The sequence below is a fragment of the Neovison vison genome, chromosome 14 (assembly GCF_020171115.1).
Source record: "Neovison vison isolate M4711 chromosome 14, ASM_NN_V1, whole genome shotgun sequence".
NCBI lineage: Eukaryota > Metazoa > Chordata > Mammalia > Carnivora > Mustelidae > Neogale > Neogale vison.
Window position 1 is genome coordinate 14,271,812 of NC_058104.1, and position 26,384 is coordinate 14,298,195.

At 44.1% G+C, this 26,384-nt stretch overlaps 1 protein-coding gene across 5 annotated transcripts in view; it reads left to right on the plus strand.

Annotated features, from left to right (window-relative positions):
• The window catches only part of AUTS2 (activator of transcription and developmental regulator AUTS2), a 1,076,911-nt gene that overhangs the window by 482,272 nt on the left and 568,255 nt on the right, over positions 1–26,384 (plus strand). For all 5 annotated transcript variants that reach the window (XM_044232669.1, XM_044232673.1, XM_044232671.1 and 2 more), the window contains exons 3-4: positions 3,715–3,810; positions 19,230–19,265. In XM_044232669.1, coding sequence (XP_044088604.1) covers positions 3,715–3,810; positions 19,230–19,265 — 132 coding nt within the window. The remainder of the gene's footprint in view (positions 1–3,714; positions 3,811–19,229; positions 19,266–26,384) is intronic.

Below are 26,384 nucleotides of genomic sequence, written 5' to 3' on the forward strand. Positions count from 1 at the left end.
CCTTCACTGAGTCCGGGTGATGGGTTTTCGTTAGATGTTCATCAGCAGCGATGAAACCGTGGGCCGTTACTTCCTAATCAGCCATTAATAAACGTTTCGCTCTAACAAGATCACAGCTGCAGAGTTTCTGTATGTACTGTCGACCGTGGAATCTAATAGAAAACAACCCGGCTTCTTCCGTTTTATAGAAGTTGTCACCTTACTGGTAGGATTCCTCCCGTTCACGCCAGTTTGCAGCTTCCTTTTACTTCATCTGTTTTGTTCTCATGCGGAGCTAAATTGTATAATATTCTGATGGGAAGACACTGATGGAAGTAGGAGTGAATTATGGTAATTTTTAAATAAGCAAGGTATTTTAAAGTATCTAGAAGATGATAAGAGGAGATCTCAGCATCTGTTGGAGCAAAAGCTGACTTACAACAGCCGCCACGGATGCTGGGACGAATCAATGCGGGCAGATCGATTTTCCTTAGGTCTTTAAATGTTTAAGCCAGCACCTGGCCTTTGTAATGTCTCTGGTTGTAGGTAATAGCTGGGAATTTCAGGTGAAGGATTACAACTTCTAAGTTAGCTGTGCTGCCCCAAATGATCCATTGGATATGGCTAAAAATGCCAGTTTTAAATGCATTCATGGGATTAGGAATGAATACTTCTTCGCCTGAAATCTTGTGGTTTAGCTTTAGTACTTACTGTAGTCAATCCATTTCTTTGAAATATTGAGCTGTCTGACAGCTTAAAATCCTAAGTTTCCTTTAAACTTGAGCCTGGCTTTGGAGGAGAAAAGGGTAGAGTGGGGCTGGATTTTTATGTAAGTCTCTCCGAAGAGAATTCACTGAAGTGCTTTTGCTGGCAGAGCTCAGGGCAGGCCAGGAAGCGGCTCCGTCTCAGTCCTCCTTGGGTTTTGCCCTTAGCCTAGATCAACATTTGGCCAGATGATAGACATCAGAGCCGCTGAAGTCTCCTGTCAAGCCTGTTGAAGTCATCGCTTCCCTTCCATGAAGAAACATGGAGGAGACCCAAATGCAAAGTCCAGATTTGGGGAAGCCAGGTGGATGGTACAAGGGTACCAGCAGGTGTTTCTGCTCTTAAATGGCTAATTCTCTGTCACATGTTTGTTTCCCATCTGGGTGGAGGGACCGAGTTTTTATAAACATGTCTAGAGCAAGTATCACCTTGTAAGATTTCTTTCTTTGTGGATGAAGTCCGTTACCGCAAATATATCTAAAACATATTCCATTGAGAATCCTGAAACGCTGCAGACTCGTTATTTTCACGTGAAATGCTGACATCTGAATGGGTTCTAGGAAGTACAGTGAGAACACCAATGAGTCGCATGGACGTGAACGGAGTCCTAGACCTTGTGCCCAATTCTGAGCACCTCATTGGCTCTGTTTTGTCATTCACACAACAGAGTAAACATGCATTTACTCAGCTGCGATCCAGGAAGATAAAAATTATGACATGACCTAAAAATTAGAGTATCCACCCCACGTGTAGATGTTATCATCCGTCCAGTTCATTTAGCAGTGCGCCTTTTCAGACTTGAAAACAGATCATCATTACCCAAGGCCTTTAATGGGGAATGGTGTATCACCTAAACTTGGAAGGCACATCAGAACAGGAAGACAGACAAAGAAAGAGCTCTTCAAACAGCGTGGTGATCGTATCTGAGCTTCAAAACAATCTTGACCTGGAAACCCCCGGGAAGTTGAGGTTGTGCCCTATGGGGTGAGGAAACCTAGCGTGAACAGACAGATGCAGGACAGAAATGGACATGACGTGTTCAGGAGATTGGGAGAAAGTGATGTTCATTTTCCATTAAATTCCCCTTTATTGTAAGTATAAAAAATGAAAACTTGAAGAGAATGACAATATTCTGAACTTTTATTCCATAGTAATAAGAAAAGGCTCATATAGCTTGTGCCTGAATTAACTTAGAATTAGCAGATTTCGCAGTAATTTAGAAGGAAACTAAGCCCTTAAGGGCCCAGGGGGATACAAGCTAAAATGAGTATCATTTTTCTGGGCTCCATTAGAGAAGACTTCTGGAGAAATGGATTTTTAGAAGAAAGTGATAAAAGTAGGTTTGTAGGAAGGCTGAAAGCAAAAAGGAGCGCTCTGTGCGGTGGGTTTGGGGACAGCTTATTAGATGGTGTGACCCAAAGTGGGATCTGAACGGCAGATTTTAGAAGAGGCGCGTGAGACAGGGCGTGTGGGTTCAGATTTCATTCTCCGTTTGTCTTGGTTCACATTCCCCTTTGGCCCCGGAGCCACATGAAAACCTGCAGGCACAGATTTTGCTACCTACCTATTACCCGTTCTTCTCTCTGAAATTCCCTCCTGCCCAGAAGCACGGGGCTCGTGTTTTGTTTGAGACGTTCCATGTCTGATCCATGGACCCCCTTAGTAATGTTTTTTCCTATTTCCTCCCAGAAGGAAATCTCTGTTTCAGATAAGACTCCTTCTGATCATTTCGTAGCATGTTGCTTTCCTGCCTTTGCTTTCTGCCTCTCTCCCATCAAGAGTATCTTCCCCTCCCCTCTCAGCCACATGAGCTCAATCTGCTTTTAAACCTAAGGCTTCAGAGATTACTTCTCTTCCAAATGTCACTGGCTACTTTTTGGCGTCCCTTTACGTTTATTTCCTTGTCTGTTGTATTTTCCTGGTTCATAGTCTTTCTGTTGCTAGATTAAGGACATTATAGAATGGCCATGCTTTGTAACCTGCGTCAGATTTCTTGGGGTCCCTGCAAAGGTGGTTCTCGATGATGACGTTGCCGGCTAATGGCCCATATGTGTGTGTCTTACAGTCTTCTCCAGACTGCTGGTTTGTGATTCTGTGTGTTTATTCATTTTAATGGAAAATCAGAGCTGGGGAAATGTGTAGAATTTTCTGAACATAAAAATCAAAGATGGATAAATGTGGAAAATTTTCTGAACATGAAAATCAGAGCGGGGTGAATGTGCAGGAACTGCTAAAATGTAAGCTTTGCAAGATCAGAAACTTTTTTTTTTTTTTTTTTTAGTTTAGTGCCATCTTTCCAGCTCTTAGGACCAGGTCCAGAAGTAGCACTTAATACGCGTCTGTTGCAGGAACGGTGGCTTAATTGCTTAAGCCGTAGGTCTTAATCTGGGTACTCTTAAAGATCTGCCGAGAGACCTCCAGAATGCTGTCTCAGAAACTAGGATCAGGATCTTCCCAGTGGGGAAAGGATAACACGCAGCGTCTCATCATTTTCTCCTGGAAGAAAACATTGCTTTTGTTCTGTTTTGTTGTATTCTTTCTTAAGGGGACGGAGGGGAAAAGGTGGGCCACCGTAGTTAGTGTAATCTGACTTTAGCTAATTCAGTGTTTTTGGTCTTTTTCTTGACAAAAAAGAGCTCCCAGTACAACAGAGGAAAAAATCTGAGGGAAGATTACTTTCTGAGATCATGGACCTTTGTTAAATTTTTGTCAAGTGGTTTTTTGTTTTGTTTTGTTTTCTGGCTTGCTCACTCTTACTTACAGTGACATTTTATGGTCAATGTTTTGCTTATCCTTCTCCGTGTTTCTTCCTACGGCAGCTTGCCCGGCGCGGCTCAGAAGCTGGGAAGGATGTTAAAGCGCAGGACCTTCAGTTGTTCACTGTTGACAAGACTTAAAGAACACGGGCAGGGCCGGCCGTGTGAGGAGACCACTGACTTTTGTCTCTTTCCTCTTCTCGTTTGCCTGCAGCTCAAGCCAGGCCAGAACAGCTGCAGAGACAGTGACAGTGACAGCGGAGAATCCAAGGGCTTCCACCGGAGCAGCTCTCGGGAAAGGCTCAGCGATGTAAGTGGAAAAAAAAAAAAATCCGACGAAACCTCCGGACCGCACATTCCGTGGGTCCGGCCTCAGCCTCCCCGCGCTCCCGCCCCTTCCCGTCACCAGGTCTGCTGAGCTTTAGGGCGCCTCTCCCTCGGCAGACGTTGGAGCCGGGCCTGGTGGTTCCATTCCGGTTTCTAGCGTGGCCCAGCATGTGGTGTGACACGTAACAGGGCGGGTGGGATGCTTGTCAGCTTAGAAGCCAAAGATGACAAAGCGCCGTGGGGACCCCATCGTCAGGGCTCGACTGAAAGCACTGCTCCCGCTGCAAGGTGACGCCGTTTAATGTGCGACTTTGTGCGACTTTGTGTCATTTCCGGGCCTGTGGACTTGGTAACAGCCCCGTCTGCCGTTGGATTTCTGTAGGAAGGATAAGGAGCTGGCCACTTGCTTGGCCAGAGAAGGGGTTTGGTGTCCTGGCAAATGGTTGTGATAACGCGCCGTGCCTCTTGAGGGGTCCGTTAGCCCCCAGACCCGCCTCTGACTGTCTCCAGCCTCCTGTCCGCCGACAGAGCACAGTGTGGTTTGCCACTGCTGGAACCACCTGATCCTCTGGGCTCTCTTTTCGGCTAACCTGACGTGTCCCAGAGCAGGACTCTGCACCCCGAGAGCAACACTGGGAAGCGTTCTTACAAAAGGGTGACGTAGGGAGACGTTTCCATTAGGGATGCCAGTGAAGGCACATTAACGGGCGAGGAGAGAACGGTTCTCTCCAAGAGACAGCAGTTCAGAGTCTCTGGGCTTCAAGAAGAAGAGACAGAGTTAGGCCATAGAATTAGGACAAAAACGTTTGCTCCTTGTCTCCATCTTTTTTTAATACTCTAAAGCAGTCGCCTTCATCCTGGGATACGGGATGATGCAGTGCGTTGCAGGGAAAAAAATATTAGAACTTACTGTTTTTTGGCTACAAGCAAAAGACATGAAACTTTGCTCATACGTGGTGAGCTGGAGTAGTTCCGGCACGTGATCTGTAAACACCCGCACTGCAGGAGTGAGCCCCAGCGGGGTGTAACTGCGCGGGCTCCTAAGCATGAGAGGTCGGAGCCCCCCGCTGCACGTTGAGTCATTCCCTGTGATCGTCTCGCGTCCACGGCGAACAGCCCCGAGACACGCCTCTCAGGAAGGGCTGAGAGACTGAGAGGGAGACTTGACGTACAGAACATTGAATTCTAAGAGAATTCAGTGGAATAAACAAAGTATAATTACTTCTGTAGTACTCTTAATATTGGAGTTAGAGACAGCTGCCTCCTCGTCTAATGAGGTTTACTATCAATGATACAAGTAAAGGATCCAGCTCGGTCTTTTGCTGTGTGGGTATGTCTGTGTCTAAGTATTTCTTTGTGTGTTTGTGTGCTTCGTTAACTTTGTGATGGAACTGTAAATTATAATAATAAAACAGTATTTCTTACCTAAGTTGTTAAAAATATTTAAGTAGCTCCTCTTGAACTTTGTTTTTAATAGGAGATCTCACAGACTCTGGAAATTCCTCCAGGATTAGTTAGTCATTATTTCATCCCAGAGTGGAGAAATGAAAGCGACATTAAATCAGGGGACAAGAGTATAGTATTGTACAGTCACTGAGATCTCTTGGTTGGTTGCCCTGAATTCACTTTCCATTAGATCAAAAGAAATTGGCAAAAGATATTTTGTGTTCATGGATACAAAGACTCGGTATTGAGATTCTACCCAAAGCAGTGTACAGACTTAGGGCAATTCCTCTGAAAATTCCAACATCCTTTTTTGCAAAAATGAAGAAACGGATACTCAGATTTCTGTGGAATGGCATGAGACCACGGGTAGTCAGAACAGTCTTGGAAAAGAAGAACAAAGTCAGGAAATTCACACTTAAACAGTTTCAAAACTTACAGCAAAGCCATAGTAATCGAAACAGTACAACACTGGCGTCAGAATAGGTATACAGATGAATGGAATAGTATTGAGTATTTTATTTCTTTAAAGATTTTATTTATTTACCTGACAGAGACAGTTCACAAGTAGGCAGAGAGGCAGGCAGAGAGAGGAGGAAGCAGACTCCCCGCTGAGCAGAGAGCCCGATGCGGGGCTCGATCCCAGGACCCTGAGATCATGACCTGAGCCGAAGGCAGAGGCTTAACCCACTGAGCCACCCAGGCACCCCTGGAATAGTATTGAGAATCCAAAAATGAACCACACATCTGTGGCCAACAGATTTCTGATATGAGTGTTAAATCCATGCAGCACGAAAAGAATTCTCTTTTCAAGGGATGGTGCTGGGACACCTGGATTTCTTTATACAAAAGGGGGAAGTTGGACCCCTGTGTCACATCGTTTACACAGAAAAACTCAAGATAGATCAGTGGCTTGAGTGTAGTAACTAAAATCATGAAACCCATAGAAGGAAATGTGGGTCAATTTCCTGATTTGGAATTAGGCTGTGAATTCTAATATACGGCCCCCAAAGCATTAGCAGCAAAGGGCATTATCAAGAAAGTGAAAAAAAAATCCCTATAGAATGGGAAAAATATTTACAAATATTTACAAATCATAAAACCATTAAGTGTTTTTAATATCCAAAAATGCACACAGGACTTGAATAGACATTTCTAAAAAAGATATAAGTAAGCGCATGAAAGCGTCTCCTCATTATAGTCATTAGGAAAATGCAAATCAAAACCATAATGAGATACACCTTCACATCTACTAGGATGGTTAAAAATAAAAAGTGGGGGAGGAATAAATGTCAGGGATATAGAGAAATTAGAACCCTCATGCATGATGGTGAGAATGGAAAATGGTGCCGTGCTGCAGAAAAGAGCTGGGCAGTTTCTCAGAAAACTACGTATGTGATTATCATGTGTCCCACCAGTTCCACTTTTAGGTGTATACCCAATCACATTGAAAGTAGTTACTCAGAGATCTCCATGGCCGTTTTCAGTGCAACGTTATGTACACTAACCAAAGTTAGAAACCACCCCCCTCTATCCGTAGATGAACAGATAGAGTGGCATGTGTGGACGGTGGAACATTACTTGGTCATGAAAAAGGGGCGCGTTCTCGTACACGCAACAATGTAGATGAACCTTGAAAACACTATACTAAGTGAGAGAAGCTAGTTATGGAAAGACAAGTATTGTGCGGTTCCACTCAGATAAGGAGCCTAGAATATGCGAATTCCTAGAGTCCGGAAGTAGAATAGGAGTTACAGGACCTGTCGTGGGAGTGGCGGAATGTGAGCTGTTAGGAGTTACTTATTAATTAATGTTTCCAAGTTTCTGTTTAGGGTGATGTTTGGAGAACTACATCCACAGTGCAGAGAATACAATTAGCGTCACTAAACTATACACCTAAAAACGGCTAAATGTCAAACTGTATGTTACGCATGTACTTTTTGCCACCATAGAATAATGTTAAAAAAAAAAAATTAGGGCCGTAACAATCCTACCAATTTTATATCAAGACTGTCTGTGTAATACTTTGAGTTCATGATATGTATTAATTATTAAAACTCATACCTTTTGCAACAACAGGATCAAAATAGGAAAGGAGAAATTAAAAAAAAAAAAAGAAGAAGAAGCAGAAGAAGAAGGAAAAGGAAAAAAAAGTAATAATAGTTGACATTCCGTGAGATGTTTCAGAACCTCCAGCCACTGACTTGCTTTGCGTGAGCCGTTCTGAGGTTGCAAATTCTTACCTCGGGCCTGCTGCAGTCCAAAATTTGCTGAGATGAAGCACACAAAATCATTTTTTTTGGATACCAGGCTTCACGTAGCCACACAGTATTCTAAAAAATAAGGATGCCCCTACTTTTTCTTTAGAGGAAATTAGTAACTAATGACCTTAAGGACTCTCCGAGAGTGAGGAGATGAGGACCACTGCCGGCTTCGTTGTGTGTGGTTTTACCGTGTCTCTCCTCACCAGGCTTGTGCTCCCGTCACTTTCTGGAACCTACGGGAAACAGTTCCATCAGCCGTTCTGAGGCCCTCCGTCCGTCTCTGTATCACTTCCGTGTCTGTTTCTGTGGGGTTTTCTCCTCGCTGTGGATGGTTACGTCCTGTCTGTCTCCTTTGCTCGCTCGACGGTTTTGAGGGGATGACAAACACTGTGAATTTTTCTGTATTGGGTGCTGGATAGTTTTGGTTTCTAAAAACTTTCTTGAGCTTTATTCTGAGATGCATTTATGTCATTTGGAAGTAGTTAGATTTTCCTGAGGTTTGCTTTTAGGCTTTCCTGGGTGGAACCAGCACAGCGTTTAGGCTGAAGCTCACTTTTTCCCCAGTACTGACCCTTCTGACCCGTTCCTGATGCGCCACCCGTGTTTGTTTCCCGGCCTTGCCAGCTGGTGGCAACACCGGCCGTTTCCTGCCTTGTGTGAGCTCTGGGGACTGCTCTGCCAGCTCCTCTCCGGTGGGTGTCCCCCTTCTTGGGGACTTTCCTCTAACATGTGGCGCAGGTGGATTCAGGTGAAGACTAGGGGGACCTTTTGCAGCGTTCATGGTTCTGCCTGCCCCTGTGAAGCTCCCTTCCCTGCCGTCTTCAGCTTCACACATTCCAGCTGCCGTGGCTTCCTCCAGGTATCAGCCCTGTCTTTTCAGCTCGTGGACTTCTCAGCTCCAGCTGGGTCCTCCCCCACTTGCCCAGCTGGGCATGAAAACTCTGCCCAGGCAGTAAGTCTGGCGATTTCCTGGCTCATCTCCTTTGCTTCCCTGGTCTCTAAGATCATGCCTTGCAGTGCCGGTTGCCCAGTTTCTAGAATCCCTTCCCTCTTACATCTGTCTGGTTACTTGGTTGTTGTTTAAGGTGAGAGAATGTATTTGGTCCCCGTGAGTCCATCATACCGACTCCTGGTTTTGCAGCTGAGATAAAAATTCCCCTAAGTCTTGCACTCACTTTCATTATTTTTAGCAGCTTTGGCGATGGAGACTTACTCCCAGGTGCAGCTAATGAAGACATTCGATCATTCCAGCGTGGTTGCTTTGAATTGGGCAGGCGAAAAGAGGAAGAAAAAGAATTCCAGCGTAGCTGGAGGGTTTGACTCATGGGTAAAGCTTCAAAACCAAATGGGCTTGGCTTTGCTGAATTACGGATTCCCAAACTGTATTGCCAGAAGGGAGCATTGTCTGCAAGGACTCTCAGATTGTCCACATCAAGGAGACATAGTAACTTGTTTCCATTAGTCGCTAAGGAAGAAGTTAAGGGGAATAATCGAGTATATAAATATTCATGATGAGTTATTCAAGCGGGACAGTATTGCTTCTGACTCACACAGAATTTTGTAACCGAGAAAGTTGCCAGAATGTAGGGACTAAACTCACTTATAAATTAGTAAGTAAAATCATCAAGTTGTGAACTGACCCTGCACATTCATGATAAACACACCCAAGTTTTTGTTTTTTGTTTTTTTTTAAGATTTTTTATTTATTTATCTGACACACGGAGATCACAAGTAGGCAGAGAGGCAGAGAGAGGGGGGGAAGCAGGCTCCCTGCCTAGCAGAGAGCCCGATGCGGGACTTGATCCCAGGACCCTGAGATCATGACCTGAGCAGAAGGCAGAGGCTTAACCCACTGAGCCACCCAGGCGCCCCCAAACACACCAAGTTTAAAAGCAGGTTAGTTATTTTTTATCTGTATGAGCTAGAGCAAAGAACTCGATCTTTCCAAGTCTTGGTTTCGTTTCCCGTGCAGTGGGGATAATTTCACGCACCTTGTAGGTCTCCTGCAAAGATGACCTGGCTCGGTGCCTTCGAATCGCGCCGCACCGTTCCCCGCACATCCGCGGCGCTCAAACATGTTTATCCTTTCTTTGGTCCCAGATTTAGAACTTCCCTTAGGAGCCTCTCGCCCCTTTTAAATGTGCAACCCTTTTTTGTCTCGGTTTGACAAGTCCTGCTTATCTCCACCATGACCCACAGGACTCTTCCTCTCAGATAAAAATCCTTGTTGTCGCCTGTGTCCTCAGCTGCTTTTCTCCAACCGGAACTGTCTGTCCCTCTTAGGTCCCTGTCCTGGTATTGGAGCCCAGAGCTGGTACCCTCAGAGTTAAGCTCTGCTCCTTCCTCTGTCTCACTGGTCTGCCGAGGCACTTTCCTTTACTGACTGGCTGTATTTTTTTTTAATAATTTTTTATTTTTTTATAAACATATAATGTATTTTTATCCCCAGGGGTACAGGTCTGTGAATCGCCAGGTTTACACACTTCACAGCACTCACCAAAGCACATACCCTCCCCAGTGTCCATAACTCCACCCCCCTCTCCCAACCCCCCTCCCCCCAGCAACCCTCAGTTTGTTTTGTGAGATTAAGAGTCACTTATGGTTTGTCTCCCTCCCAATCCCGTCTTGTTTCATTTATTCTTCTCCTACCCCCCTTAACCCGCCATGTTGCATCACCACTTCCTCATATCAGGGAGATCATATGAGAGTTGTCTTTCTCCGCTTGACTTACTTCGCTGAGCATAATACGCTCTAGTTCCATCCATGTCGTCGCAAATGGCAAGATTTCATTTCTTTTGATGGCTGCATAGTATTCCATTGTGTATATATACCACATCCTCTTGATCCATTCATCTGTTGATGGACATCTAGGTTCTTTCCATAGTTTGGCTACTGTGGACATTGCTGCTATAAACATTCGGGTGCACGTGCCCCTTCGGATGACTACGTTTGCATCTTTAGGGTAAATACCCAGTAGTGCAATTGCTGGGTCATAGGGCAGTTCTATTTTCAACATTTTGAGGAACCTCCATGCTGTTTTCCAGAGCGGTTGCACCAGCTTGCATTCCCACCAACAGTGTAGGAGGTTCCCCTTTCTCCGCATCCTCGCCAGCATCTGTCATTTCCTGACTTGTTGATTTTAGCCATTCTGACTGGTGTGAGGTGATATCTCATTGTGGTTTTGATTTGTATTTCCCTGATGCCGAGTGATATGGAGCACTTTTTCATGTGTCTGTTGGCCATCTGGATGTCTTCTTTGCAGAAACGTCTGTTCCTGTCTTCTGCCTGTTTCTTTTTTTTTTTTTAAAGATTTTATTTATTTATTTGTCAGAGAGAGAGAGGGAGAGCGAGCGAGTGCACAGGCAGGCAGAGCGGCAGGCAGAGTCAGAGGGAGAAGCAGGCTCCCTGCCGAGCAAGGAGCCCGATGTGGGACTCGATCCCAGGACGCTGGGATCATGACCTGAGCCGAAGGCAGCCGCCCAACCAACTGATCTGCCTATTTCTTGATTGGATTATTTTTTAAAGTGGTGTTTGGATGCGGGTGTGTTCTCCATGACACTGCCCATGTTAGGTGGCACAGTGCCTGTTACAGAGGAGTCCTGCGCCTCTCACTGCGTCACCTGCCCCGTCTCTCTTTCCCCGAGCTCGGCAGTGCTGCCGGAGTTGTTTTTCCAGCAGTCTGAGCTCGCCATTAAACTTTCTTAAGATACCTTGGACTGGGTCCACGCTCGCGAGGGTAGTCTGCGGAGCCCTCCACAGGGAAGTCTGAAGCTTCCCCTTCATCGTCCTCTCCTCCTTCTACTCTCCCATCTTTGTCCCTTCTGCTTGGTCCCTCTGATCCACCATTTATTTTTTCTTAATTAGCTTGCACTTTCTACTCTTCCTACCTTTGGTTTTTCTTTTGTAATCCTTTTTCTTTCTCTTTTCCTTCTGCTCCAGTGTCACTTTCTCCAGCAAATTCTTCCCACCATCCTGTGGAAGTAAACTGCTTCAATGCTTTATTGAAATGAGTATATGGATATGGCTCCTTTCTCTGAACAGTTCTTTGGGTCAGGTTTTTGGTTATGAGAAAGGAGAAAAATAATTAATACTTTTTAAGGGCTTGAGACCTTGACGGAATCGAAACATTTCAGGAAATCATGCGAAGGGATTGAATTCTAGTAAGTGTTGTGCTAAACTGTTCTCTAACCTGATTGTTGAAGTCATGTGCACCATTTAGCATCATAATTGAGGCGCTTCTTCCTGCATCTTTATCAGCTACCCTGGACGCCCCAGGTCTGTCAGTCCCCCTGTGCGGTCGCTTGTCCATCCACGCAGCGTGTCTTTGCCTCCGTCCTTCCCACTCTCCCGCCTGACCTTTAGAGAGATTTTACTCCATGCCAGGGTGACTTGCTAAGAAAGAAGCAGCAGACACGGGCCACACCATCCTTGAGTTCCCCTGTAGTTAGGAGAAAATCGGGCCAATTCCAGTCCTGCAACGTGGTCCTGCTTTCCGTGTCTTCTCTTCTCTCCCTTTTCAGAGTTTGTGTTAGATTTCCCTTTTCTCTGACAGCTTGTTCCTGCCCTTTTCTTTTCCAGAAACATACATTCACGTGTTTCCCTGGGTGTGTCAGCAGTTAGATCATCCAGAAACATCTACCGGATAGCGTGAATGTGTCAGGTGTAGCTCCGTGCACTGGAGGTTGACTGAGGAGCACGATGGAGTCTCCGTCCTCAGGAAGCTCCCGCTCTGTGGCGGGAGGCAGACGGCAGACCTGTGAGCAAACAGGAGAACTTTCTGAGACAGTGCGTTTTATGAGGAAAACAAAACAGTGATGAGGGGTGGAAGGGCCCCTTGCAGCAGGGGGACGGGACGAGGCCTTTCTATAGATGCCGTTTGGACTGAAGCCTGCCTCACAAAATGGTGGCAGCCCCATGAAGAGCTGTGGGAACAGCATTCTGGGTGGTGGGAGCAACAAGGTCCAGCGCGAGTCAGGAAAAGCGCGACATGTTTGTGGGAAAGAAAAGAGGCCAGTGTGACTGGGTCTAGAGACTGAGCACCAGGCCTGATCCCATGAGACCTCCTAGTGCCTGGTAAGGAGGCCAAGCGTGTCATTGGTCTCTTGGGCCGCTGTAATCGAGGACTACAGACTGGTCGCTGAAAATTTTGGAAATTGATGACCTCCCTAGGTTTTGAGGCTAAGATTCCAGCATTAAGGGTGTCAGCAGGGCCATGATCCCTCTGGAAGGTCCAGGAAGGATCCTTCCATTCCTCACCTCGCCTCTGGGGGCATCTGGCGTTCCTTGGCTTACAGTTACAGCACTCCAGTGTCTGCGCCTGTCCCCACCCGGCCTTCTGCTCAGTGTCGCTCTGCGTTGTCCTCTCTTCTTCTTGGAGTATAGTTGTCCCTGGATTTGGAAACCACCTTGATCTAGTATGACCTCAACTTCATCGTATCTGCAAAGACCCTTTTTCCAAAGAAGTTCATGGTAGTGCTTGCTTCTACAGCACGTATCGCTGATAATGACATGATATCAGTCAGGGTTGTGATATGACATCATATCAGTCAGGGTCCTCAAGAGAGACTGAGCCGGTAGGGTATAGAATCGTGTACAGTTATGGAGGCTTATGGGTCTCAAGATCTGTGGTCAGCAGCCTGGAAACCCGGGGGCGTCCATGGCTCATTCTAGTCTCAGTCCAAAGGCCTGATCACCAGGAGAACTGAGGGTGTAACTCCAGTCCCTAAGCTGGATGGCTTGAGACTCAGGAGGAATGTACGTTTTGTTGAAGTCTGAAAGCAGGGGTGAAGCCGCCCTCCCAGCTCATGTGCAGTCAGAAGAATTCCCCTTACTCTGACGATGTTCATTCTTTCGTCCTGTTTCTGTTCTGTTCGGATGAAGCTCGCCTACGTTAGGAAGGGCAGTATGCTTTACGAGCTCTGTCAGTGGACGTTCAGCTCGTACAAGAACACCTTCACAGTTATGCCCAAAATAATGTTTGACTGGATATTTGGGTAACCAGGGGCCTCGTCAAGGTGGCACATAAAATTAACTCTTAGGGTCAATGTTCTGAGCATCCTGGTGGATATGAATTTGGGGGAACACTCTTAGAATGTTCAACCCACTACACATTTTTAAGCCACTGGATGATGTTAAAAAGAGTGTTATTATAATTTTATTTTAAAAATGTTTATTTGCTCTTTATTTGAAACAACAGATAAAGGTAAGACCAAGAATGCAATGAGGGAAAGAAGCCAGAAAGGACTGAGTATAGATGAGAGCTGGTGACCAGGTGAAGTGGGTTGGAACAGGGGCTGAAAATCGAAGTCAGAAGGGTCCATTTCCATACCTGATGCTTTCTTAATGCTGTCCCCCTCCTTTTTAAATCACGTCTTCTGCTTATTAAGGACAAAAGCAATCACTAACAAGAGTGATGACAAACAAAAAAAGGAAAGCAAATCCTTTCGCTTAGTATCACCTACACTAGCCTTCATGTTCCCTAAAATTCCCACTGTTTTAACCTTGTGGTATGGAATTATAAAAATTCTTCATTGAAAAGATAATTTTATTATATCTTTGTTTCTTATCTGTAGAATTTTTTGAAGGATGATTAATGTACAGAGTTACATTGGTTTCTGATGGTCAGCATATTGACTTGGTGATTCTCTTGACTTGGTGACCTGGTGAACATGCAGTCCTCACCACGGTAGTGTTGCCGTCTGTCACCATACAGCATCATGACAGTCTTACTGACTCGAGTTCCTATGCTGTACTTTTCTCCTCCATGACTTATTCATTTAATAACTGGAAGTTTGTGCCTCCTCATCCCCGTTACCTATTCTGCCCTGCCCACCTTTCCTCGGACAGCCACCGCTTTGTTCTCTGCATTTCAGGGTCTGTTTTCTTGTTTGTTTGTTCTTTTGTTCTGTTTTTTTAGATTCCAAATAAGCAATATCTTAGGGTGTTTGTCTTTCTCAGACTTACTTCATTTAGCTTAAAACCTTCTAGGTTTATCCATGTTGTCACAAATGGCAAGATCTCATTCTTCGTGACTAAATAATACTCCATTGAAACCTTAACCACGTTTTCTTTATCCATTCATCTGTGGAGGGACTTGGATTGCTCCCATATCTTGGCTATTATAAATAATGCTGCAGTAATCCCAGGGGTGCAGTTATCTTTTCAAATTAGTGTTTTTGTTTTCTTTGGGTAAATGCAGTAGTGGAACAGATCAGATGGTATTTCTGTTTTTAATTGTTGGCCTGTTTTTACTTGAGTCCCCCTGGTAGTAATTCCCATTCAAATACAGTTTGTGTCTTTATTAGCTTTTAGTAATCCTATCTCCAAGGCACATTTCCTAGGATTGAGATTTCAAGGTTTTTTTTAATTGTCATTTTTTCTCAAAACGCCAGAAAACCCATGAATGAGCTTGCTTTGTGACCTTTCCTAGAAATGCGCTTGGCTGTGTGATTATTGGTACGATCCTCTGGTTTTTACTCCCAAGAGAGAAAATCCTAACAGGAAGGTGGGTAGGCCAAGATATTAGACACGATTGGTGTTGTGGAACAATTTTTAAATATTCTACTTAAATTAACCCTGGGGGCAGAGCATATGTCCTCCTCTTAGGGGTGAAGTACACATCCATCCCATACTCAAGGAGCGATGATTGTAGCCGTGGCCTCTCTGTATGGATGTCTAAGGAAAGGAGCGCACCGATTTTAGATGGATAATGAATTTTGAAATCCCTTGTTGTAGGTAAGCTGTTAACACAGAAATGTTAACATCATGAGTTTAATGAGCAGCTTCCATGATATCTTAGTGACAGAGATGGAAAGAAAGTCAGGTGGGGAGCAGCGAGGAAGAGTAGAATGAGCGTTTAATGAATGTCCGCTTGCACACTTGAATGTCAGCAGCAACCTTCTAGCTCCCGGAAAATGTCTTTCCACTGTGCATGCCATTACTGTCCCCGCGGCCCGTGTGGCTTGGCGATGGAGGCAGTGTGTTTGTAAGAGAGCTCTCCTTTGCAACATAATGAGATCGAGGCGGGTAATTTGCAGAGATTGCTGGAGCAGTGGCCGAACCTACAAAAAAAGGGGGAAAGAGAACCCAGCAGAATGAAAAAACCATGTGAGATAGGAGATAGCTTATAATGAGCCCCGAAATTGCATATCAGATAGCGAGCAGGCTGGCTTTTCTTCAGATTCTCGTCTTCTCACTGCTAAACACTTTCTCTTGCTCTGTTTTCTGTCTCTTTCTGTGTCTCGTTTCTACCTGGTGCATTGAAAATATGAATGAAATGGCATCTCTGCCATTTGAGAAAGCAAGAATGAAGCCTTTTCCATGATTCAACAGAAGTATTTGCCTAAACATGGGGGTATGGTATTATTTCAAATGCTTTCAAATCCGAGAACACTTTGGTTTGTTGCATTCTTTTTTAAATCATCTCTGGTTTTCAAGCCTCATTTTAACTCCTCATCTTTTTTAGATTCTATGGCAATTTCGGCTGTATAGTTTAGACAGAATCTGTCTTCTTTCTATAGCAAAAAAAAGGAAAGAAGGAAAGAAAAAGGAAACCAGAAGGACCCCTTCTCATTAGATGTTGACTGGGGGCAACATGGGAAGTTGAAATGAACTTGATTTTATCAAATGGTTCAGTGGTCAGGGCATCACCATTTCTTTGCTTTCCTAGGCCTTTTACCTCTTGCTGTGTTTTTCTTTCCTATGTGAGAAATTGGTGCTGTAACTTAGCTAACGTAACACATTTCAAACTATAGAAAAGCTGTTTCTAGACATTTCTATAGCATAATCATGGCTTCAGGTGTTCATGAATTTCTGACTTGGAAGAAATATTAATACTGTCCAGTATTTGCATCTATATTCAGATACAAACTTAGATTAGGTATTCATGATTGAGGCTCTTCTGAGCCTTTTGGCTACCATGTCCAAAGGCATGTGGTGTGCGTCAGGGGCTATCAGTGAACCCTGACCCCCGCCCTGTGGCTAGTCTCAGAACTTCTATTATCTGCATAATAGAAGATCTGGTGGAGATCGTGTTGGTGACCAGGGATCCTGTCCCAGTGAATATAAGGCCATAGCCACATTCTTGAGGTTGAAGAATGGACGAGGAGGTACCTCTTTCAGAGATGTGATTTCTGTTCAGATTTTCCAGTGATGATTGAAGGGAGCTGGCAAGTAGCCAAGAAAAATATGGTGGAGAAGGAGTAAGAAAGGAAGAAATGTCAGTGCTATGGATGTTTGGCAAAGTAGATTAGGAGGATTTTTTTCAGAGGTTTTTTTTTCTTCTCCCCAAATCTAGAAATCATAGCTTCATGCCCCCAACTTCTTCCTCTTTAGAAGAAGAAGTACGGTGGGTTGAGAAGGTGGGTAGCCTCTGACCATAAGGTTCTCTATGCTTTCTAGCGAACACTGAAACTCTAATGGACTTGGAGTGTACGTGAGGATACAGTGTCTGCGTTCTTTCTGTGTGTGTGGGGGGGATGTTATAAGGCGGGGTGCTTAAATGCTTTGTTGCATTATGTTAATTCCTCGGCAGTGCAATCAAATTCATGTCGTAATTAAAGCTGTCAGTTGGAAGGCAAGCCAATCGCCACGAAAACACAGCATAACAAATGAAGTGAAATGATTCTGCGTGTAGCTATACAATGCTTCGCCAGGCATGAAATTAAATAAGTAATTTGATGTTGACATCAGAAATTGAAATGATACCCACTGTTCCCTCATTCAGTCGGACCTGCATAAACAGTAGCCAGAACAAATACGCACAACAAAGCCCTCTTCTCCACCCAGCTCCTGAGTAATGCACAATATATATGCAAAATGAGTGTCACAGAGCTTCCCCAGACCTGAAGGATGTAATTTTCTTTGGTTTACAATAAGATGATATGTTTGTGGGGGTGGGGAGGTGGGTCTGGAGGGGGACTTCTGCTTCTGGATAAAACACATTTGCAGGAAGGAGGGGGAAAAAACAACCCTGAAATAAACAAGTGCCCGTGTTCTTTCGGAGTAATTCATCCTAAAATGAGTTTATCTCCCAGGGGCGTGGCTCCAGGGTGGTGGAGACCTAAGTTGGCTTTTTCCTTCCTCTATTCCGTGGAGGGTTGTGGGTGCCGAAAACAGGTGATGCTGTCACATGGCTAATCACTGCCGGAGAAGCCGTCTCCATGGCTACTGTGATCTCCCTACACACCATTTATGGGATCAAGAATGCAGCGAGATCTTTTCGAATTAAGTCCAGTGTGCAAGATCACACATCTGTTGTCCTTCGCTCCGAGCCTCTCCCAAACACCGAGTGAAGTTTTGCTCTGGGAAGTGCATTTAGGAGCGCCCTGGAGCGGACTGTCCTTACCTGATGCGGATGCTGTTCCAGCTCAAGCACCGTCGTTCCCGCTCAGAAAACCGTTTAAAATCAAGAAAACTCCCATCTACTTTATTTTCGGAGATGCTAAATTCACCTGATCTTTTCTCTCCCCCCGTGCAATCCAACCTCTCATGTATTCGTACATTAATTCAGCAAATACTTGTTCCAGGCATCTTGCGTGCAGAGCGTTGTCCTGCGTGCTAGAGAGGCCGGGACGGCGACGTCAGGGGGTGGTTCCTGTCCCTGGTAGTTGCAGAGCAGGGAAGGGACACTCGGGTGGGCGAGCCAGAGGGGAAGTGAGGAACCAGCGCGCGGGGACGGAAGTCAGCCCCCCCAGGGAAGGTGTCGTACCTGATGAGGCTAGTCGGGGAGAGGGCCTTGCCGGTTCGAGGACACCACACTGAGACCAGAAGACCGCCCCGGCACTAACTAGCCTCCTCTGTGTGTAAGCTTATTTGAGGACTTTCTCGTTCGTGAAAAGGAGACTAGAAATTTTTTTTAAAAAATTGTAATGACAGGTTTTAGGAAACAAAAGAGAAGTACAAACAAGCTTGGATCACGGACAAGTTTAAAACAAAAACCAAGTTCTCTTTTTGGCCTCTTTGCCTAAAGGAGTGATGCCCTGCAAACCTTTCCGAATTTTATTTATTTTTTTTAGTTTTCCCAGTGTCAGAACCGTGGAAGCCCTAAGTTGATCATTCTTAGACTAAAACCGTTGGGGAAAATGGTGCTTTTCATTGCTTCCCTTCACCCTCACATTCTTTGCATTTTATTCTACTAATTATGTTTACAAAATGTCTCCTTTTTGAAAAGCGCTCTGTGTGTACTAACTGGGGCCTTTAGGGAATATACTGGCAAGTAGGTCATGCACTGGAAAAGTCATCCAAACCCACTGGGCTTTTATTTTCAACTCGGTCTGGGCTTTTTCCTCTTGCCTGCCCCTTTGCGGCCACAAAACCGAGTAGCTTGAGACCCGGGCATTGAATGTCAGCGAGTCGGGGAGGTAGGCTGATGCGTGTCTGTTTAGTCTCAGCGCGGGGCGAAATGCCATCATTAATTCATTACCCAGCTGCCTGTCAAATAAATTGGCAATTACGTCCACCGCAGAAGCTCGGAATTCGGTAAACAGCACGTTAGCATCTCTGAGTTGTTGAGAGACGTAAAGGGGGAAATTAAGCCAACACGGTGTTTGCATCGTAGCAGATGACAAGAAGCTGCGCACGCCCGTGGCGTGATGTAGCGATGAAAACCCACAAAGGGCTGGTAATGAGCTGCGCGGATGGGAACGTGTTAAAAACCGTTGCTGATTTGCCACTTTCTCTTTTTGCTTTATTGCAGAGTTCAGCTCCCTCCAGCTTGGGAACAGGCTACTTCGTAAGTTGATCCCGACTTCCCCACGTGTCCCTTGCGTTGGCCTTGATTTACTTCTGTGACATTTGCTCATGAGGATGTGAAAAGAAAAAAAAAATCGAAGAAATCCTCTCTCAGTCCTAAAGAGCAGAGTCCTACCCATCCTTTCATTAGGGTTCTTTGATTTTTAAAATACATAAGCTGTAGGGCCCTGGGGTCTAAGTCAGTGTGCGATGGAGGTGTGGTTCCCAGGGCGACAGAGAACTGAGGGGTCTGGCCACCTTTCCTACGTCACTGTTCTTTCAGTGACAGGTGACATGGAGGATGAAATTCAGATTCAGCGTGGAGCTTTTGATTCACTTTCAAGATCTCTTAAAGAACTTTCCCACAGTTACAGTGAATTGCCTTTAAAAAAAATGTTTTTTTTAATGAAAGGTGGTGTTTTAATGGATTTTTCCCTTATGGTCTGAGCATGTGGCCTTTACAGTTCCTCTGAGCAGCCATGGAAGCCCACGTCCCAGCAAATGCACGGGTATTATTTTATTTCCCGACATTTCTCGGTCCTTCCAGAGGGGTTGGGATGCTGTCAATCCTCAGGGATTACATCATAGGTAATTTTCTCAAGGAGAAATTGTCACTTCATTTCTTTCATTTATAGCAAAATTACCCTTTCTGGATTGAGTAATCTTTTTCCAGATCTAGATAGAAAAGAGTTACCAACAGGCATTATGTACACAAGAGGAACACATGCCCGTGTGGAGGTTTTCTGGGGTATTTAAAGGGATCTGATTGGTGTTCTCAGTGACGAACACTGATCCTCTGATGCCCGCTCAGCATTTTCTGAGAAAATAATGAAATCAGGAAAATAAAACAAAGTGGAAAATAATTACTGATTCAGTTTAGTTGCCTTTAAATTTCTTTCCTCTAAGATGCTAATTACGCTGGTTTTCTTGTGCCCACACGTTTCTCTTCATCCATTTACATTAAATATATGAAAACCAGCACCATTTCGTTGAATGATAAGTCTTTCCAAGCTTGGCAGAAGTAGCATATTCTAAGTGTTGATTTTTTTTTTTATCTTAATCTTATGCTAATGAGGAGAAAAAGGATAAGGATAAAGATTTTTTGGTACCTGCTTAATACAGTCAGCACGCTTATCCTTGCTCCTTATTGTGGCTGAATATTCATGCTTCCAGAAACACGCAGGATGCTGAAGCAGTCGAAATAACAGAAGTAGTCCATCTGCCGTGTCTTCACACCAGGCTGGATGTGGGTTGAGATGCTGGAAGTAAAATCTGGAGGCTGCCAGTGTCTGTTCTCTGTCCAAAAGCTAAATTATGCCTCTTGGCTTTCTTCAGTAGAAGGAGGCCCAAACCACTAACTTAGCCCTTGATCACTTCAGGACTGAACATTCTAGTATTTTTTTTTTTTTTTTATTGTCAGTATGATAACCCTGATAGAAGAAAGTCATCTGTAGAAATGCCAAAAATTTTATTATACTTTTTGTCACTTATTTTCCTAATTCTAGGAGGGTATCTTTTTTATTCTTTAATAATATATTCTTAATGAGGAAAGAGTCTGCAGTTACGAACCTAAAATGATTTTTATACTCACACAGTGTTGGAGGAGTAGAAAAGTCTGTCCTTTGATAAAATTGCTCTTGCTTTTTTAAAAATTTGCTTGCAAAAAAAAAAACAACCATGTAGTATTATTAGCTTATGGAAAAGATACGTACCACTTGCATGGTCAGCTCTGAACGCAGACAAAAATGCTCTACTTAGAATGTGTTTCCAGCAATGGGTTTATTCTGTTATCAGAGTGCAAAATCCATTGAAATTATTGCCAAGTTCTCATCAAAAAGTGTCTTCGTTTCAATTTTCATGTCAACAGTATCACATGTAACACTTGATTTCAGGTCCTAACATCAGCATTGGTGAGTTTCACACTTCTGAGTGGAAATAGTAGATTCACAATTTGTAAGAGTCTTGCGTCAACATTTTTGCACTGTGCTTTGTGATCTGTGATATGATATTAGCCTTGACTTGTGTCTGTAATGAAGGCTCAGCATCAGGTAAGTGGGCCGGTGGATGTGGACCCTGTCTTTCCTTTTCAGCTTCTCTCTGAAGTGGGGACGGAGACACCCCGCACCAGCAAAGTCACTGTGTTTTTGATGCCATTGAACCACAGTGTGAACGCTGGTGTAAGCAAACTGAGGGCACTCACCTGTTGGGTTTAATGACCTGGAACTGTTTTCTCGAATCCTCTCCCTTGCCCCAGCGTTACTCTAACGTCACAATTTCCTTTCAATTAGAGTTTATGCTCTTAACTTCCAGTGAACTAGGGTAAAATGCTGATCGTTGCGCGTGCTAATAAAATAGACACCCGCCTGTGCACACACACACACACTCACGTGTGCCTGTGTACAGCCCTGTCCACAGCCAGTGTATTCTACTTTCTGGCAGTTCTTTCCATTTATCAGTCTGTGATGTTATAGAATTTAAAGAAGAATCCTTTGTTTTTGATTCAGTTGTATTTGTTTATATCTTTCTGGTTTTGTGTTCCAAAGATGTCTGCTTAGGTCTGTTACTTTTCCAATCCATTTATAAGCTGAAGATTTGAGAACAGAGAACAGCAGCTAAAATCAGTATTTACATAAGCATATTGCAAAGGATTCTTAAAGTAGACAAAATAAAGAAGGATTGGAACAAACTTTTCACATTTTTGGGAGCTTTTGAATAATGTGGGTGTTATACACAGAGAGACACACATATATATTCATTACATCCTCAAGCCCAGCTCATATTCTAAATATAAATGGAAGTATAGACTAGTTGGAATCTATTTGCTTTTTAAAATTTTTTTTTTTTTATTTTGGCAAGAGTAGCAAAACTTGTTGGAGTGTGTAGGGTTTTTCTTTTTCCTTTTTTTTTAAACGTTGATGCAGTGAACACGTTTTCATTCTAATTTAAATGTTTTGGGCTCTATTCTCTCCTTGTACATGTATTTGAAGTGTTGTTGTGCATCGTGGATAATTAAGAACTTAGAGACAGACTGATCTGAAGCCTGGTTGTGTGACCTTGGTCTGGTTATTTAATATCTGTAGATCCGCACGCACCTCATAGAGTTGAGAATTCTAAACGAGACAGGGTGTTTAATGCACATAGAACAGCCCTCATTAATAGCAAATTATTCCCATTATAGTGTGTGATGGACACAACTTGGGCTCATTAAGTGGCTGTGTAATGTTGTGGTAGGCAGAGGATCACCAGAAATCAGTGTTGCAAGCAGTGAATTCTGGAACTTGGAGCCGTGGGTCAGGAATGCTCTTGTAGCTTTCGGAGGAGCCTGTGATTGTGTGTTTGGTCAGCCGTAACCACCTTACCCCATCTGTGAACAAAAAACAAATACAGAATTCACTCTCTGTGACCCTCAGTGATCACCAAGATGGTAGAATGACCTGTTCAAGGTGTTCATGCATCACAGTTGTGTAATTTGTGTGGTACGGTCATTTGCTTATTTCCTCCGTCATATGGAGAGATGGAGGGACTGCTAACAGCTCTTGAGGTTGGGCTAGAAGAGGAAGAAAGATCTGTTCAACATGTTCGGTGCTCGGAGGTTGTATCACGTGTTTGCTGCTCCGTGACGCCCAAAAGAAAAGTGGATGCTGATACCCTAGCATGCCTGAATGACGTAACTGAAGTCAGGAGAGTGACCAGACCAGCGAAGATCTCCTGGTTGCCTGTGGTCTGCTGTGTCATCACAGGAACGTTTGGGACTCATTCCTTACAAGCACTGGAGCCCATTCGCCAGTAGTCAGTGGCTGCTGTTGGTGCCGGGGTGGCTGACTTGTCAGGTTGAACTTGATACCAGGGATCAAGAATGAAGCTGTCCTTCATTCTCCTTCTCTGGGTGATTTTCAGCCTCCTTCCAGGTTTGAATCTAAGTGTCTTAGGCCCATCATCTCCGAGTTTGGATCCTGCTTTGGAAATTCCAGTGATCCAGAGATGTTCTCTAACAGTTCCCAACTGACACCTTTAATTCTACCCAGTGACATCACATCTAGTTAAGTATAAATATACATATACATATACATACTTCAGGATTGTCAGGGAAACCAGCCACTCTACCTAATGATTAAAACCACCACATTACGTACTAGAGGAGAATTGTGGAGTGGCACACTTCTTAAAATGGGATGTGTGTGATTACTGCTTTCCTGTGCGCTCATTACTGAAGAAGTTACATAGATAGTGTTGGTAACAGGCATTGGGGTGTGAAATATTGACCTGTGCCTTTCCATCACAGCTCTAAGATCATAAAGGGATTAAATTCTTTGCTCTGTTTTACGTTTTTGACTATAGACTCTTGAAATATCTGTTCTTTTTCTTTGAATACTCTGGGTGGTTTTGTTTTGTTTTGTTTTAAAGACTGGATCTTTCTTTTAACGGACACTTCTGACTTTTTGTCTTTTACTAAGTCCTGAGCACCTTCTCCATGAGACATTGTTCTGGGTGATGTTACAGATGTGGAAAAACCATGTCCCTCTCAAGGAATTTAGGCTTCTTTCAACCCAGGTCCTTTCCTTCCTCTGTGATGCTTTTAAATATTTGTGACATTTAAATAAGAGGATTTCGGCTCTACGGAGAACCTAACATTCTTTGACTTTATAATGCTTCTCTGGATTTTAACTTTAGAAATGCAGCTACTGCAGCCCGGCCTTGACAACAACACATCCAAGTCCTCTTCCTTTCTGCCTGCCAGTGCTTGCTAGTGATGCTGGGAGAGGGTTTTGTAATTCAGGTATTTAATCAAAACCTGCCAGGTGTTTAAAGATAAATGATGCTGAGTATTTTAACATGTCTCTCAAATAAGACTCTAATGTTTTTATTTATTAATAATTAACTCTGGGTAAATGAATTATTGGCCATTACTTATTTACTGACAAGTCTCCATTATAATGGAAATTTCTTTAAAATCTGAATTCCATCAGAGCTCTCCAGTTGCTCTCGGGGCGTTTAGACTCATTGGTAAAGATCGAGTTAGAAAGTAGCTCATCAGATGAAGAGTTCAGTGCGTTTTAATCGTCAACATACATTCATTATGTATGTAAACATACATTCTTCATTCTTAAGGTAAATAAGATGGAAGCTTGGCCCTCGGGTCATCCGTAGTGGAGTTTGATCTTTGGCAAACTGCTCGGTCCTGTGCGAAGACGGAGTAGAGCCCTGGGGAGTGTGCAGAAGGGTCGGTTCGTTGTAGGGACTTAAATTGTGCGGAGCTCGATGGGCGTTTAGAGTTGCAACAGGGAAGGGAAAGTGGAACAGAGTTTGGGGCGGCAAAGGTGAGAGCAGAGGACAGCAGCGCCATCGAGCGGGGTTGCTTCGACTGTGTGAGGCATGTTTCGGAGAAGGGTTGGACAGGGCAGGGTGATGATAGAGCCTGTGGAACAAAGCCAGGGCCGGAGCTGGGTGGGTGGGGAGAGAGGATTCAGAGGCGGCCCCAGACATGGTCTGTTAAAAATGAGGAGGACGGAGTCCAGCACCGATGGCCGTGGTGCGTCTTTCACTCAGAACAGGAATCCCAGGAAGGAGAGATTGGATTTTAGGAAGATAAATTTGATTTTTGATTTTTAAAATTAATTTTGGAAGGTAGGTAGTTAGAGGTAGTTAGAAGTTCAAGTTGCGTAAGTCTGCGGTAGTTCACAGAGTCGTCCAGAGTAAGGGAAGAACAAAACCTGGCCGTGCAAATTGAAATTTGTGTTAAAATAAGTAAAAAAGTAGTACCTTGTGAGAATTTCAGTATTTTTTTTTAGATTTTATTTATTTATTTGACAGAGATCACATGTAGACAGAGAGGCAGGCAGAGAGAGAGGAGGAAGCAGGCTCCCTGCTGAGCAGAGAGCCCGATGCTGGGCTCGATCCCAGGACCCTGAGATCATGACCTGAGCCGAAGGCAGAGGCTTAACCCACGGAGCCACCCAGGCGCCCCTTCAGTATGTTCTTAAAACTCAGCCTTATGCTTATCAAAAGATATCTTTGAGGTGTGGTTGTACATACAGTTTTCTTCAGTGACCCCTAAGAATTACCCAGTGAGTCACCCAGAGTGACTTGAATCATTGGTCTCAGAGGCACCCCATCTCCCAAGTGAGCACACTGCTAAAATGTTTATGTAATATTTAATATACAAAAACATTTTTATACACAAATATTTTTATGAAATTTTTATCCTGATAATGGAATAAAATACTGGAAGCCATCACTCGGTATAAAAACTGGGGCCTGACTGGTGGTTTGGAAGCTCCCTATTTACTGTGCAGAAACATTAGGATAAATGAAATCAACTGCTCTTTCTAATGATAAAAAGTTACCATGTTTTTGAATTGTAACTTTAAATACTGCCCTGAATTATAATTGTCTCTTATAACGTAACAACACCGGAATCTCCGCAGTGGGTGTTTCGTTTAGGGTAAGGTGAGAATTAATCTTAGTTGCCCTGGAGGTGACTTAGATTAGACTTAGATTTCAGGAGCTTTAGACCAAATATATAATTGTACTTTCCATTTCTTTTCTTTCTGCTTTTGATTGGGTGCAAGTACTCTTGATTTTGGGAACAGGGTCAGTGAGCCACGCGCGGCTACCCAGACCGCACAGACTGCACAAGTTGGATTGCGGTGAGCAGACACCGAGTCACGTGTAGATCCCCACAGGGACACGGCTCCTCCGGCTGACCTGAGGAAATTGTCTTCTGTGTCCACATCTTTAGTTTCAACTTGTTCATGCAGTGCACAGGAATTGAGAAATGTGGGCAGTTTATAATCCGATGAGAAAGCCTCCCCTGGAATCTCCAGCTGCCGCAACTCCTTAACACTCTCTGGGAAGAGAAAGCCTGGTGTCTCCAGACATCTGCTGTCCCCGGAGTCCTGGTGTTAGCTGTTGCGAGCTCTGACTGAAGAGACGAGATGAAAATACAGGTGCTCCTGATGCATGCGGGGAAATAGCCCTGGGCCTGGTCTGCTTGTCTCCTCAACCCCCTTCCCTGGCCCCTCAGATGTGGAGAAAATAAATCATTTTGGGGGGAAAAAAAGATTTTACAAGCCACTGGACTAGATAATTACTTAAAGGGCCGTTGTTTCTAATATTCCAA